The sequence below is a fragment of the Chiloscyllium punctatum genome, chromosome 3, assembly GCF_047496795.1.
Source record: "Chiloscyllium punctatum isolate Juve2018m chromosome 3, sChiPun1.3, whole genome shotgun sequence".
Classification (NCBI taxonomy): domain Eukaryota; kingdom Metazoa; phylum Chordata; class Chondrichthyes; order Orectolobiformes; family Hemiscylliidae; genus Chiloscyllium; species Chiloscyllium punctatum.
Window position 1 is genome coordinate 2,855,807 of NC_092741.1, and position 14,190 is coordinate 2,869,996.

The following is a 14,190-nucleotide window of genomic DNA, read 5'->3' on the forward strand; positions in this document are numbered from 1 at the left end:
CAGCAACACTCCCTCACCCTGATATCACCGGGACGTCCCAGACTGGAACTCCCTCCCTCCCTCCCTCACCCTGATATCACCGGGACGTCCCAGACTGGAACCCCCTCTCTCCCTCACCCTGATATCACTGGGACGTCCCAGACTGGAACTCCCTCCCTCCCTCACCCTGATATCACCGGGACGTCCCAGACTGGAACTCCCTCCCTCCCTCACCCTGATATCACCGGGACGTCCCAGACTGGAACTCCCTCCCTCCCTCACCCTGATATCACTGGGACGTCCCAGACTGGAACTCCCTCCCTCCCTCACCCTGATATCACTGGGACGTCCCAGACTGGAACTCCCTCCCTCCCTCCCTTACCCTGATATCACCGGGACGTCCCAGACTGGAACTCCCTCCCTCCCTCACCCTGATATCACCGGGACGTCCCAGACTGGAACTCCCTCCCTCCCTCACCCTGATATCACCGGGACGTCCCAGACTGGAACCCCCTCCCTCCCTCACCCTGATATCACCGGGACGTCCCAGACTGGAACTCCCTCCCTCCCTCCCTTACCCTGATATCACCAGGACGTCCCAGACTGGAACTCCCTCCCTCCCTCACCCTGATATCACCGGGACGTCCCAGACTGGAACTCCCTCCCTCCCTCACCCTGATATCACCGGGACGTCCCAGACTGGAACCCCCTCCCTCCCTCACCCTGATATCACCGGGACGTCCCAGACTGGAACCCCCTCCCTCCCTCACCCTGATATCACCGGGACGTCCCAGACTGGAACCCCCTCCCTCCCTCACCCTGATATCACCGGGACGTCCCAGACTGGAACCCCCTCCCTCCCTCACCCTGATATCACCGGGACGTCCCAGACTGGAACCCCCTCCCTCCCTCACCCTGATATCACCGGGACGTCCCAGACTGGAACTCCCTCCCTCCCTCCCTCACCCTGAAACTCCCTCCCTCCCTCACCCTGATATCACCGGGACGTCCCAGACTGGAACTCCCTCCCTCCCTCCCTCACCCTGAAACTCCCTCCCTCCCCCCCCTGATATCACCGGGACGTCCCAGACTGGAACCCCCTCCCTCCCTCCCCCCCCCTGATATCACTGGGACGTCCCAGACTGGAACTGCCTCCCTCCCTCACCCTGATATCACCGGGACGTCCCAGACTGGAACCCCCTCCCTCCCTCCCCCCCCACTGATATCACCGGGACGTCCCAGACTAGAACCCCCTCCCTCCCTCCCTCACCCTGGAACTGCCTCCCTCCCCCCCCTTGATATCACCGGGACGTCCCAGACTGGAACTCCCTCCCTCCCTCCCCCTGATATCACCGGGACGTCCCAGACTGGAACCCCCTCCCTCCCTCCCTCCCCCTGATATCACCGGGACGTCCCAGACTGGAACCCCCTCCCTCCCTCCCTCACCCTGAAACTCCCTCCCTCCCTCCCCCTGATATCACCGGGACGTCCCAGACTGGAACCCCCTCCCTCCCTCCCCCCCCCGATATCACCGGGATGTCCCATATCTACCATCTCCAGTGTTGGGAACCCCTGCCCTGCACTGAGTAATTGAACCAGATGATGCTGTTACCGTTCTCCCTCTTTGATAATATCAAAGGTGGCAGCAAACTCCTGCACAGTCGAGGAATGGCCAGCTTTAGGAAGTTGGACATTTTGGTATTGAAGCTGAGCACAGTGAGAGGCTGGATGTGGAACAGAGTGCCTGTGTTTGTTCAGGGGACTGGGACTGAATGGGGGTGGTGGGGTGTGGGTTCAGTGTAATCAGATAGCTGTGTGGAACTGTTCATGTTCGGCATATCACCGGGCCCACTGCTGACAGTGACGGCTGTGTGTTCCCGGGAGATACCGGGCTTTGTCCGCACACAGCCAGACCCGAGGTACATCGACTCGGAAGGGACAGACACGGCTGGGGAGGGACAGGGCCGGGGGAGGGACAGGGCCGGGGGAGGGACAGGGCCGGGGGAGGGACAGGGCCGGGGGAGGGACAGGGCCGGGGGAGGGACAGGGCCGGGGGAGGGACAGGGCCGGGGGAGGCCCGAGGGACATGTCCCTCCAGTCGCAGTGATTGTCCAATTGCTCTCAGAGATCTCCAACTAGGGTGACCCAGTCCAGCTCCCTCTCCTCCCCCCAGGGTGACCCAGCCCAGCTCCCTCTCCTCCCCCCAGGGTGACCCAGCCCAGCTCCCTCTCCTCCCCCCAGGGTGACCCAGCCCAGCTCCCTCTCCTCCCCCCAGGGTGAGCCAGCCCAGCTCCCTCTCCTCCCCCCAGGGTGACCCAGCCCAGCTCCCTCTCCTCCCCCCAGGGTGACCCAGCCCAGCTCCCTCTCCTCCCCCCAGGGTGACCCAGCCCAGCTCCCTCTCCTCCCCCCAGGGTGACCCAGCCCAGCTCCCTCTCCTCCCCCCAGGGTGAGCCAGCCCAGCTCCCTCTGGGATAACAAAAGGCTTGGAATGGGATTGTGGATCAGGTGTAGAGGGATCATTCGGAGAACATGGATCATTGATCAGGTATGGAGAGATCACTTGGGAAGAGATGGTGGATCATTCCCAGTGCTGTGCTAAGTGCTGATAGGACTGTGTGCTTACCTTGCTGACTGGATTAAATGACTGTACATATACGATTTGAAATCTATACATTGCATAAGGGCTTACAGTTCCTTGGTCTCTGAAGCACACAGATACTGTCCCTGGCCTCAGTTCACCTGCTGCTGTTGCTGAATGGGAGCCAGGTGCCTGTCCGTTTCAGAGTGTAGCTGTTCCTGACTGCTAGGAGAGGCCCAGGCCCCAGGCCCCAGGCCCCAGGGACAGGGACAGGGACAGTCCCCAGACCCCGACCCCAGCCCCCAGGGGGGATTCAGCTAGCCCCCCCAGCCCCCACCCCCACCCCGGGGTCAGCTCTTGGACACAAAGCGAGCCCACACTTGCTGAAGCTGTGTCCGTGAGATACGGAGGACAGACGGCATCAATCGGTGAGTGCCAGCGATGAGGGGCATGTGTCTCCGTGACGATGACGACGGTAGCCGGGCTGGGCTGCTCTCCGCTGAGCGGCTCCTCTGCAGGAAGCTGTTGCTGGGGTGTGGGTAGTGTTCAGTCTCGAGGGAGGAAGAGGAGAACACCGAGGAGGCAAGTCTCCTCAGAGGGCTATACCGCGGTGGCACAGAGTGCTGAGGCAGTGCGTCCGCCCCCTCCTCCTCCACAAACTGAAAGAGAAAGGCAGGGCAGAGCCTGGTCACACACACACGGAGGCTACAATCCTGTACTCGGGGAGCTCACAGCTCTATCTCACCCACACTGCACTCAGGTTAAACTACTGAACAATGACAAGCCCACAATGCAGGCAGAGCAGAATATAAACCGCACCAAGGACAGGCCATTCGAACAAACAGCATCACCACAATGAGACAAGAAATGCTGATCACTGAGATACACAGAGTGTGATAGAGAGAGAGAGAGAGAGAGAGAGAGAGAGAGAGAGAGAGAGAGAGTGTTTGAGTGAGAGGGAGAGAGGGTGAGAGAGAGGGCGGGTGTGAGAGAGTTCGCGAGAGAGTGCGTGTGTGTGTAAGCGCGAGAGAGAGCATGTGTGTGTAAGTGTGCGAGAGAGCGTGTGTGTGAGTGAGTGAGTGAGTGTGAGTGAGTGAGAGAGAGAGTGAGCAGTGCCCTGTACAGTGTGTTGTGAGAACTCACCTGTGGCTCAGAGGCTGATGGGTCAGATTCTCTCCTGGTGCAGGGAGCTGCCGGTTGGGAATGGTGTAGCGGTGAGCGGCCAGGACTCAGCAGCAGGGTTTCCCTCACACTGTCCAGCTCAGGCCTGGCCCTCACTTCGTGGCTCTTTGGGCGAACAGCTACTCCTTCAGCTCGCTCCAAGGGTCGCAGTTCCTCCGGCTCCTCATCTGTTGTTCCTGATGAGCTGGCCTCCACACCGGGCTGGAAGTCTTTCAGTTCTGTCCTGTCAATGATGACCCAATCTTTACTGTCAAAGTCCTCTTCCTCAGCCAGCGGCACGGAACGGAAAGCTGTGCTCAGTGCCTCATGTTCCACTGACGCTGAAGCCTCCATCTTGCCACTGCACGGTCTCTCAGCCGGGACCTGGCCCATATTCACTGACAGCAGCTGAGCCTGCTGGGAAGAGTACACGTGTCGAGATGGAGAACCCATAAAATCCATCCGTGACCTGGAACACAACAACAGACCACATCACAGACAAACTCATCATGCAACACCAAAACAAAACTGACACAGATGAGAAAGAGAGAGCAAGAGAGAGGAGAGAGGGGAGAGGGGGGAAAGCAGAGGAGAGGGGTGGGGGGGGGGGAGAAGAGAGGCCGAGGAGACAGAAAAACCAGGAAATGATAAGCCAGTTAGTCTAACCTCAGTGGGTTAGGGGGGAACCACTGGAAGTGACTCCAAGGGACTAATCTGCATTTGGAGTGGCAGAGATTAATCACAAACAGCCAACATAGTTTTTCTGAAGGGCAGGTCATCTCTGAGCAATTTGATTGCATTTTCCCAGAGGTCACTAAACATGTACATGAGGACAACGCTTCTGAAGTGGTCTGCTGGGACTTCAGCAAGACCCTGCACAGGACCCAAGGAAATTAGGCAAATCTGATCCAGAATTGGCTGTTCAAAAAGCAGAGAGTGATGACAACACCAGAAATGTCTAGAAAAGCTCAGGCAGGTCTAGCAGCTTCTGTGAAGAGAAATCAGAATTAACGTTTCAGGTCCAGTGACCCTGCCTCAGAACCTGATACTGAGCTTTTCCAGCAACTTCTGGTTGTTATTTCTCATTTACAATATCCACTGTTCTTTTGGTTTTTATTTAGCAGAGGGTGATGGTCAAGGGCTATTCTTGTGACTGGAAGCTTGTGTCCAATGGGCTCCCACAGGTTTCAGTCTTGGGACCCTTGTTATTTGTGGTTTTATATAATGACTTAAATATAGGAGGATTAATCAGTAAATTTGCAGATGATACAAACATTAGCAGTGTGGTAAATATGGAGGATAACGGGGGATTGAAACAGGCTGGTGAGATGGACTGGTCAGTGGCAAATAGAAACCAATCTGGATAAACTAGAGAATGATGGACTTGAACAGGACAAACAAGGAAAGGGAATACACGGCAGACAGTAGGACCTAGGGAAGGACTAGGGACCAGAGGGGCCGAGGTGTGTATGGACACTAGTCCCTTAGGGTTTCAGGACAGTGCATAAAGTGGTCACTTGTCTTTCTGAACTCAAGAGCAGGGAGGTGACGCTGAATCTGAAGAAAGTGTCGGTTAGGCCACAGGGAGAGGAATGTGTGCAGTTCTGGAATCCACATTCTGGGAGGGATGGGATCACACTGGAGAGGGGGTAGAGGGAGATTTCCCAGGATGTTGCCTGGGCTGGAGAGTTTCAGTGATGGAGAGAGGTTGGACAGATTGGGTGTGTTTTCTGAGGGCAGAGGAGTCTGAGAGGGGAACAGGATAGAGACGTGGAAAACTCTGAAGGACAGAAGTGGGGAAGACGGAAAGAATTAGACTAATGATCAATAGGCACAGGTTTAACATAAGGTGCAGGGGGTTTAAAAGTGATAGAATCATCAAATCCCTACAGTGTAGAAGCAGGCCATTCGGCCCGTCGAGTCCACACTGACCCTCTGAAGAGATTTCCACCCAGACCCATTCCCTGACTGTATCCTTGTAACCCTGCATTCCCTACAGCTAACCAACCTAACCTGCACATCTCTGAACATTACAGGTAATTTCTCACAGCCAATTCACCTGACCTGCACATCTTTAGATTATGGGAGGAAACCGGAGCACCCGGAGGAAACCCACGCAGACACGGGGAGAATGTGCAAACTCCACACAGGCTGAGGCTGGAATCGAACCCAGGTCCCTGGTGCTGTGAGGCAGCAGTGCTAACCACTGAGCCAGTGAGGAGAATCATTTCACCCAGAGAGTGTTGGAAATCTGAAATCCACTGCCTGGCAGGTGGGAGAGACAGAAACTGTCATCACAACAGAGCAGTATTTCGATGGACACTTGTGATACCATAGGCAGAGAAGGGTACAGGTCCAGGGCTTGGAAACAGGATTAGAGCAGTTAGCTGGCTGCTGTGACAGGCCCTGATGTGATGGGCTGAATGGGCCCAGTATAACCCTCATTCCTGATGAAAAGCTGCTCTCCTGCCCCTCAGATGCTGCCTGACCTGCTGTGCTGTTCCAGCATCACACACTCGACTGTAATCTGCAGCATCTGCCCTCCTTTCTCCAATTCTAACCTCGGTACTTCGGTGTGTCATTTTCCGTTGTGAGAAAAGGGCTGATGAGGAGTTTTTCCTCAGGATGTGCAGGCCATGCAGCCTAACCTTCTGGGACTCAGGCAGGATCCTCTGCATCTCCAACCCTCTGCAAAGCTGACCCTCTTCTTGCCAAACTGGATAATTGCCCATTTTCCCATGAAGTGTTCCATTTGCCACATCGTTGTCCACCCTCCCAGGGTCTCTCTGTTTAATCTGGGATGTATGTTTGACCAACAGCTCCAGAACTGTCCTTGAACTGAGGGCTGGCTGGGGGCATTTCAGAGGGCAGTTAGGAGTTACCCACATTGCTGTGGGTTTGGAGTCACAAGGAGGCTAGACCACAGAAGAAAGGCAGATTTCATTCCCCAAAGGACAATACTGGAGCAAAAACGCTTCTCCAACAATCAACGATATCTCTGTGGCCTTGGATACACAGACTACCTACTAATTTCACTTTTTAACCAAAAGGACATTTCATGCAGACTACCTCCAAATCCTTGTGCCCAGCTCCCACAGCCAGACCCAAACATACACACACACACCCCTCCCAAAACACGAGCACTCAGCTCTCTATCAACACTTCCCTGAGCTGGGCCACAAACTGCTCCAAGCTGCACACTCGCTAAAAACTCTTCAAGACCTGCTCACCGTTTCTCCACGCCATCTCCGCGAGCGTCAGCCGTGGAAAGCCTGTCTGATTCCGGGCTGTTGACCCGCCGATACCTCAGTGATGGCTGCCGCTCAGGCCCTGGGGAGCTGGGACACGGCCCTCTGCTCAGCTCTTCATCCAACATACACTGCGTCTGCACCGACAAGAGACATGGCACAGTTAATTCAACTACTCCTACTGGGACACACTGACTGCACCTACATCAGTCAGTCTTACAGTTCCCAGCGCCTCACACTGTCACTCAGTAACCCCATTCCCTTCCCACCCTCCCCCGCCTCCCAGGGCCCTGTGTTACTGACTGTGTCTCTACTGATGTTAATCCAGCTCCCTCACACTGTCACTCAGTAACCCCTCTCTCCTCCCAGTGCCCTGTGTTACTGACTGTATCCCCCTACTGATGTTAATCCAGCTCCCTCACACTGTCACTCAGTAACCCCTCTCCCCCCAGGGCCCTGTGTTACTGACTGTATCCCCCTACTGATGTTAATCCAGCTCCCTCTCACACTGTCCCTCAGTAACCCCTGTCCCTCCCCCAGTGCCCTGTGTTACTGACTGTATCCCTACTGATGTTAATCCAGCTCCCTCACACTGTCCCTCAGTAACCCCTCTCCCCCCCCAGTATCCCCCTACTGATGTTAATCCAGCACTGTCACTCAGTAACCCCTCTCCCCCCCCAGGGCCCTGTGTTACTGACCGTATCACTACTGATGTTAATCCAGCTCCCTCACACTGTCACTCAGTAACCCCTCTCCCCCCCCAGGGCCCTGTGTTACTGACTGTATCCCTACTGATGTTAATCCAGCTCCCTCACACTGTCCCTCAGTAACCCCTCTCTCCCCCCAGTATCCCCCTACTGATGTTAATCCAGCTCCCTCACACTGTCCCTCAGTAACCCCTCTCTCCCCCCAGTATCCCCCGACTGATGTTAATCCAGCTCCCTCACACTGTCCCTCAGTAACCCCTCTCTCCCCCCAGTATCCCCCTACTGATGTTAATCCAGCTCCCTCACACTGTCCCTCAGTAACCCCTCTCTCCCCCCAGTATCCCCCGACTGATGTTAATCCAGCTCCCTCACACTGTCCCTCAGTAACCCCTCTCTCCCCCCAGTATCCCCCGACTGATGTTAATCCAGCTCCCTCACACTGTCCCTCAGTAACCCCTCTCTCCCCCCAGTATCCCCCGACTGATGTTAATCCAGCTCCCTCACACTGTCCCTCAGTAACCCCTCTCTCCCCCCAGTATCCCCCTACTGATGTTAATCCAGCTCCCTCACACTGTCCCTCAGTAACCCCTCTCTCCCCCCAGTATCCCCCTACTGATGTTAATCCAGCTCCCTCACACTGTCCCTCAGTAACCCCTCTCTCCCCCCAGTATCCCCCGACTGATGTTAATCCAGCTCCCTCACACTGTCCCTCAGTAACCCCTCTCTCCCCCCAGTATCCCCCTACTGATGTTAATCCAGCTCCCTCTCACACTCACTCAGTGGAATCTCTTGCATGTACACTGACATCCCCTCACCCCCAGCTGTTTTTGCTGCTGCTACCTTTTGGTTTATACCCTTGTTTGGACTCTCAGCACCCCCTCCTCATCCCTGCTCTTCTCTCGGTTCTAGCAGTCACCCCCCGATACCATCCCCATCTCTCCAGCAGCCATGCCCTCCCTGACCGCACTGACTGAGTTATGCAGTCATCCTGAACGACTCTGATTATTAGGGTCAGGGAAACAGACCCTTCGCCTCAACCAGTCCATGCGGACCATGTTCCCAAACTAAATGAGTCCCACTTTCCTGCTCCTGGACCATTTCCCTCCAATTTACTAACATCCTTCCTACAGCAGGACGGCCAGAACTGGGCACCATTGACCGTCTGCTGTCCCCCGGCACGTCCCCTTCCCCCGTCCCCACGGACACATCACCCATCACCCCATCCCCACCATGTCCCCTTCCCCCGTCCCCACAGACACATCACCCTTCACCCCATCCCCACCCCCACCCCCACCATGTTCCTTCCCCCGTCCCCACAGACACGTCACCCTTCACCCCATCCCCACCACCAGCCCCAGCATGTCCCCTTCCCCCATCCCCAAGGACACGTCACCCATCAACTCATCCCCACCCCCCACCATGTTTCCTTCCCCCATCCCCACAGACATGTCACCCATCCCCACCCCCCACCATGTTCCCTTCCCCCATCCCCATACACGTCCCCACCCCACTCCCCAGCATGTCCCTTTTCCCGCAGATATGTTACCCCACACCCACTTCCCCCATCACCACAGACATATCACCCTCTCCCACACCTGTCTTTCCCCTGGCGGTCACCTACCTCTCCCCACCCCTGACGTAAGCACCCACCCCAGCCCCAGTTCCTCCACTCCCCTCTCCCCCCCACCGTCCTCGCTCCCCACCTACCCCTACCCCCACCCCACCCCCTCACCGTTACCTTGCTGATACTGATTCGCAGTTTGTTCCTGTTAATGTCCGTCTCATCCCAGCCCTCGGTTTCGAAGACCAGGTTGGGTGGGACTACACTGCTGTCGGCTGGTTTTCCAGGTAACATCGGGGGAGCATTCTCCTGGTCACTCAGATGCTCGTCCTGTAGGACATCATCCGTGTTCTCCCGGAGTACGTCACCCGGAACAGGGGTGACGTTAATTACCCTGGAACAGAAGAGGTTACTAGCTGCTGCTCAGCTTGGGGCACCACGCCACACTGCCTGGAGCTCACGGGGGCGTGGGCAGGCCCAGGACGGGGGCTGGGGGCAGACTGGGGACCAGAAGGGGCAGGGAATCGGGTGGGGGGAGGAGCAGAGAACGGGAGCAGGGTGGGGGGAAAGAGGGGGGGGGGGGGGGGGGAGGAGAACGGAGATTGAGGGGGGGAAACAGAGACTGAGACCCGGGACGGGGGGGGGACAGCGACTGAGAGACGGGGGGACAGAGACTGAGAGACGGGGGGACAGAGACTGAGCGGGGGGGGGAACAGAGACTGAGGCGGGGGGGGGACAGAGACTGAGGCGGGGGGGAGACAGAGACTGAGGGGGAGGGGGGGGGGGGTGGGGAAGGGAATAGGATGCTGTCGGAGTGTTGGTGCAGACTCCATGGGTCGAATGGTGTCTTATTGCACTACAGGGAGCCCTTTATCCCTCAATCACCATACCCCAACGCCCCTAACACCCACTCACCTCCCCCTAGATCAGTGAAACGAGGCACATGCACCCTCCCCTCCCCTCCCATCCCCCCCCCACCCCCACCCCCACCCCCAACCCTGGGAATGGCGTGGACTCACCCAAACATGGCAGCTGTCTGCTTGGTATGGAGCTGGGCCTGTGTGGGGGTGCTGGTCGACAGTAAAATATCAGTGCCACCCTTCTCCCAGTCAAAGGCCTCGTTCTCTGTGATGTTCCTCTCCTTACTGCTGTTCTCCAAGACAGACATGATCAGCTGGGGGGAGGAGGGGGCAAAGGTGGTGAGAGGTTGGGGGTGGGGGGGGGGGGGGGGGAAGACAAAAGGACACTCAGTGCAGAGCCAGATGAGCCAGCGTCCTGAAACCCTGTCTGGACAGCTTTCTGTCCACAGCCAACCTCCCCGTCCCCCTCCCATTCCCCATCTTTGCCCCACTGCCCTCCCCTCTCTGTCCTCTTCAGAACAGACTCCCACTCCTCCTCACAGCAGGAGACACAGAGCGCAGTTTGGAAAAGCTGGAGAAGAACAGCGAAACAGGAGTGAGGAACTCAGCGTCACTGACACTCCATACAAGAGTAAGCACTAGTGTGTCCTGCTAACTCTGCTGCTCCTCACATTTCAAAGGACACTGGGATCAAGGAGAATCCCATCTCAATGGAAGGTCGTGAATGTAGAGCTGCAATTCTCAAAGGGAAGGCGAGACTAAACCAGAAACTCCAGGCCAATTAGCCTGTCACAGGAATGTCAGGCCAGCATTTATTACCCATCCCTCATTACCCAGAGGGCCAGCCACATTGCTGTGGGTCTGGAGTCACATGCAGGCCTGCCCAGCTAAGGATAGCAGCTTCCTTCCCTAAAGGATATACTAAACGAGATTTTCCAGACCAGTGATGCTGGTTTCATGGTCTTCAGTAGAGATGTGCCATGGAACCCTGGGTACCAAGAACATTCCCTTGGTCTCTGGATTAAGAGTCTAGAAATAATCCCACTCCCCTCACAGCCATGAAAGATAGTTTTAAACTTCTAGGAGAGGGATAAACCAACAAATGGGAGAACGTGAGGACTGTAGATGCTGGAGATCAGTATCGAGAGTGTGTTGCTGGAAAAGCACAGCAGGTCAGGCAACATCCAAGGAGCAGGAGAATCGACGTTTCGGGCAAAAGCCCTTCATCAGGAATGAGGCTTGTGGGCCAAGGAGGCTGAGAGATAAATGGGAATAGGGGGGGGGGGGGGGGGGGGAAGGTAGCTGAGAGTGCTATAGGTGGATGGAGGTTGGGAGTAAGGGTGATCAGTCAGAGAGGAGGGTGGAGCGATAGGTGGGAAGGAAGATTGATGGGTGGGATAGGTCATGAGGACAGTACTGAGCTGGAAGGTTGGAACGGGGATGAGATGGGGGGAGGGGAAATGAGGAAACTGGTGAAGTCCACATTGATCCCATGTGGTTGGAGGGTTCCAAGGTGGAAGATGAGGCGCTCTTCCTCCAGGCGTCGGCTGGTTCAGGTTTGGTGATGGAGGAGGCCCAGGACCTGCATATCCTTGATGGAGTTGTGGGGGAGGGGGAGGGGGAGTTGGAGTTTTCAGCCACAGGGCGGTGGGGTTGGTCGGTGCAGGTGCCCCAGAGATGTTCTCTGAAACAATCCACAAGTTGACGTTCTCCCCTGTGTAGAGGAGACCACATCGGGAGCAACGGATACAGTAGATGACGTGTGGAAATGCAGGTGAAACTCTGATGGATGTGGAAGGCTCCTTTGGGGCCTTGGATGGAGGCGAGGGAGGTTCCAGGAGGGGAGGGTGTGGACCTGATGAGGTAGTTGCGGAGGGAACAGTCTTTACAGAAAGCGGACAGGGATGGGGAAGGAAATATATTTCTGGTGGTGGGGTCTGTTTGTAGGTGGCAGAAGTGGCGGAGGATGATGTGATGTATATGGAGGTTGGTGGGGTTGGTAAGGACCGGGGTGGGGGGGGTGGGGGTGTTGTCCAGACTTGCTGCGTTGGGAGGGGTGGGGTTCGAGGGCAGAGGTGCAGGAAGTGGAGGAGATTCCCTGGAGGGCACTGTCAATCATGTAGGAGGGGAAATTGTGGTCCCTGAAATAGGAGGCTATCTGGGATGTCCTGGAGTGGAACTGCTCCTCCTGGGAACAGATGTGGTGGAGGAATTGGGAGTAAGGGAGTGTGTTTTTACAGGAGGCAGGGTGGGTGGAGGTGCAGTTCAGGTAGCTGTGGGAGTCGGTGGGCTTGTAGAAGATGTCCATGTTGAGTCAGCCACTGTTGATGGAGATGGCGAGGTCCAGGAAGGGGAGGGAGGTGTCGGAGATGGTCCAGGTGAACTTAAGGTCGGGGTGGAATGTGTTGGTGAAGTGGATAAACTGTTCAACCTCCTCGCGGGAGCACGAGGTGGCTTCAATGCAGTCGCCAACGTAATGGAGGAAGAGGTGGGGAGTGGTGCCGGTGTAACTGCGAAAGATGGACTGTTCCATGTACCCAATAAAGAGGGAGGCATAGCTGGGGCCCATGCAGGTGCCCATGGCTACCCCTTTGGTTTGGAGGAAGTGGGAGGATTGGAAGGAGAAGTTGTTGAGGGTGAGGACCAGTTCAGCCAGGCAGATGAGGGTGTCGGTGGAAGGGTACTGTCAGGGACGTCAGGAGAGGAAGAAATGGAGGGCTTGGAGGCCCTGGTCATGACGAATCAATGTGTCCAGGGACAGGATGTCCATGGTGAAGATGAGGTGTTAGGGACTGGGAAACGAAAGTCTTGGAGGTGGAGGAGGGTGTGGGTGGTGTCTCAAATGTAGCAAGGGAGTTCCTGAACTAGGGGGGACAGGATGGTATCAAGGTATGAGGAGATGAGTTTGGTGACAGGAACAGGTTGAGACAATGGGTCGGCCTGCACCTGTGCACGTCCCTCTTGCTTGATGTGGGAGCTCAGGGACGTGGCTGATGTTCCTGACTCTTACACTTACAAGAAGTGTGTCCAGCTGCAGTTCTTGTTTGACCACATGACGGCTCTGGAGCTGCAGATGGACTCATTGTGGAGCATCCGCGACACTGAGGAGATCGTGGAGAGCACGTTTAGTGAACTGGTCACCCCGCAGGTTAGAGTTGCTGAGGGAGACAGTGAATGGGTGACCAAACACAGAGAAAGAGTAGGAAGGGAGTGCAGGTGTCCCCTGTGGTCATCTCCCTCTAACACAGGTATAACCGTTTTGGATACTGTCGGAGGAGATGGCTCACCAGGGGATGGCAGCAGTTGCCAGGATCATGGCACCGTGGCGGGCACTGCTGTTCAGAAGGGCAGGAAAACGACTCGTAGGGCCATAGTCAGAGGGGATTCTATTGCGAGGGGAGTAGATAGGTGGTTCTGTGGCTGAAAATGGGACTCCCGGATGGTATGTTGCCTCTCAGATGTTCAGGTCAGGGATGTCACCGATCGGCTGCAGAGCATTCTGAAAGGAGAGGGTGAACAGCCAGTTGTCTTGGTGCATATAGGCACCAATGATTTAGGTAGGAAACGAGATGAGGTCCTGAAAGGAGAACTCAGGGCGCTCGGAGAGAAGTTAAAGGGGAGGACCTCAAAAGGTAGTGATCTCGGGATTACTACCAGTGCCACGTGCTGGCCAGTGTAGAAATGAAAAAGTAGGCAGGATGGACACGTGGCTTGAGGGATGGTGGAGGAGGGAGCGGTTCAGATTTGTTGGACATTGAGACCGGTTCTGGGGAAGGTGGGACTATTACAAAAGGGAACACCTGAACCAGACCAGAACCAGTGTCCTTGGGGGAGTTTTTGCTCCTGCTGTTGGGGAGGTTTTAAATGAATGTGGCAGGGGACTGGGAACCAGAAGGGAAAACAAGTAGGCAGCGAGGTGGAGACTGCAGACTGTAAGAATTATGAAGATAGCATTAATAAAGGGAAGAGTAGGCCGAGAGCAGGTGAGGGCAAAAGAACTGGCGGCCTGAAATACATCTATTTTAATGTAAGGAGTATAGTGTGTAAGGCAGGTGGACTTAGGGCTTGGATTGGTACCTGGGAGTATGACATTATT

The 14,190-nt window shown here is 56.0% G+C and overlaps 1 protein-coding gene across 1 annotated transcript in view; it reads right to left on the reverse strand.

Annotated features, from left to right (window-relative positions):
• Nucleotides 1-14,190, reverse strand: part of LOC140453828 (tau-tubulin kinase 1-like) — a 121,643-nt gene that overhangs the window by 78,061 nt on the left and 29,392 nt on the right. The window contains 5 exon segments of the mRNA XM_072548714.1: nt 2,911-3,216; nt 3,701-4,187; nt 6,949-7,103; nt 9,412-9,628; nt 10,254-10,408. Of these exon segments, the coding sequence (XP_072404815.1) occupies nt 2,911-3,216; nt 3,701-4,187; nt 6,949-7,103; nt 9,412-9,628; nt 10,254-10,408 (1,320 nt within the window).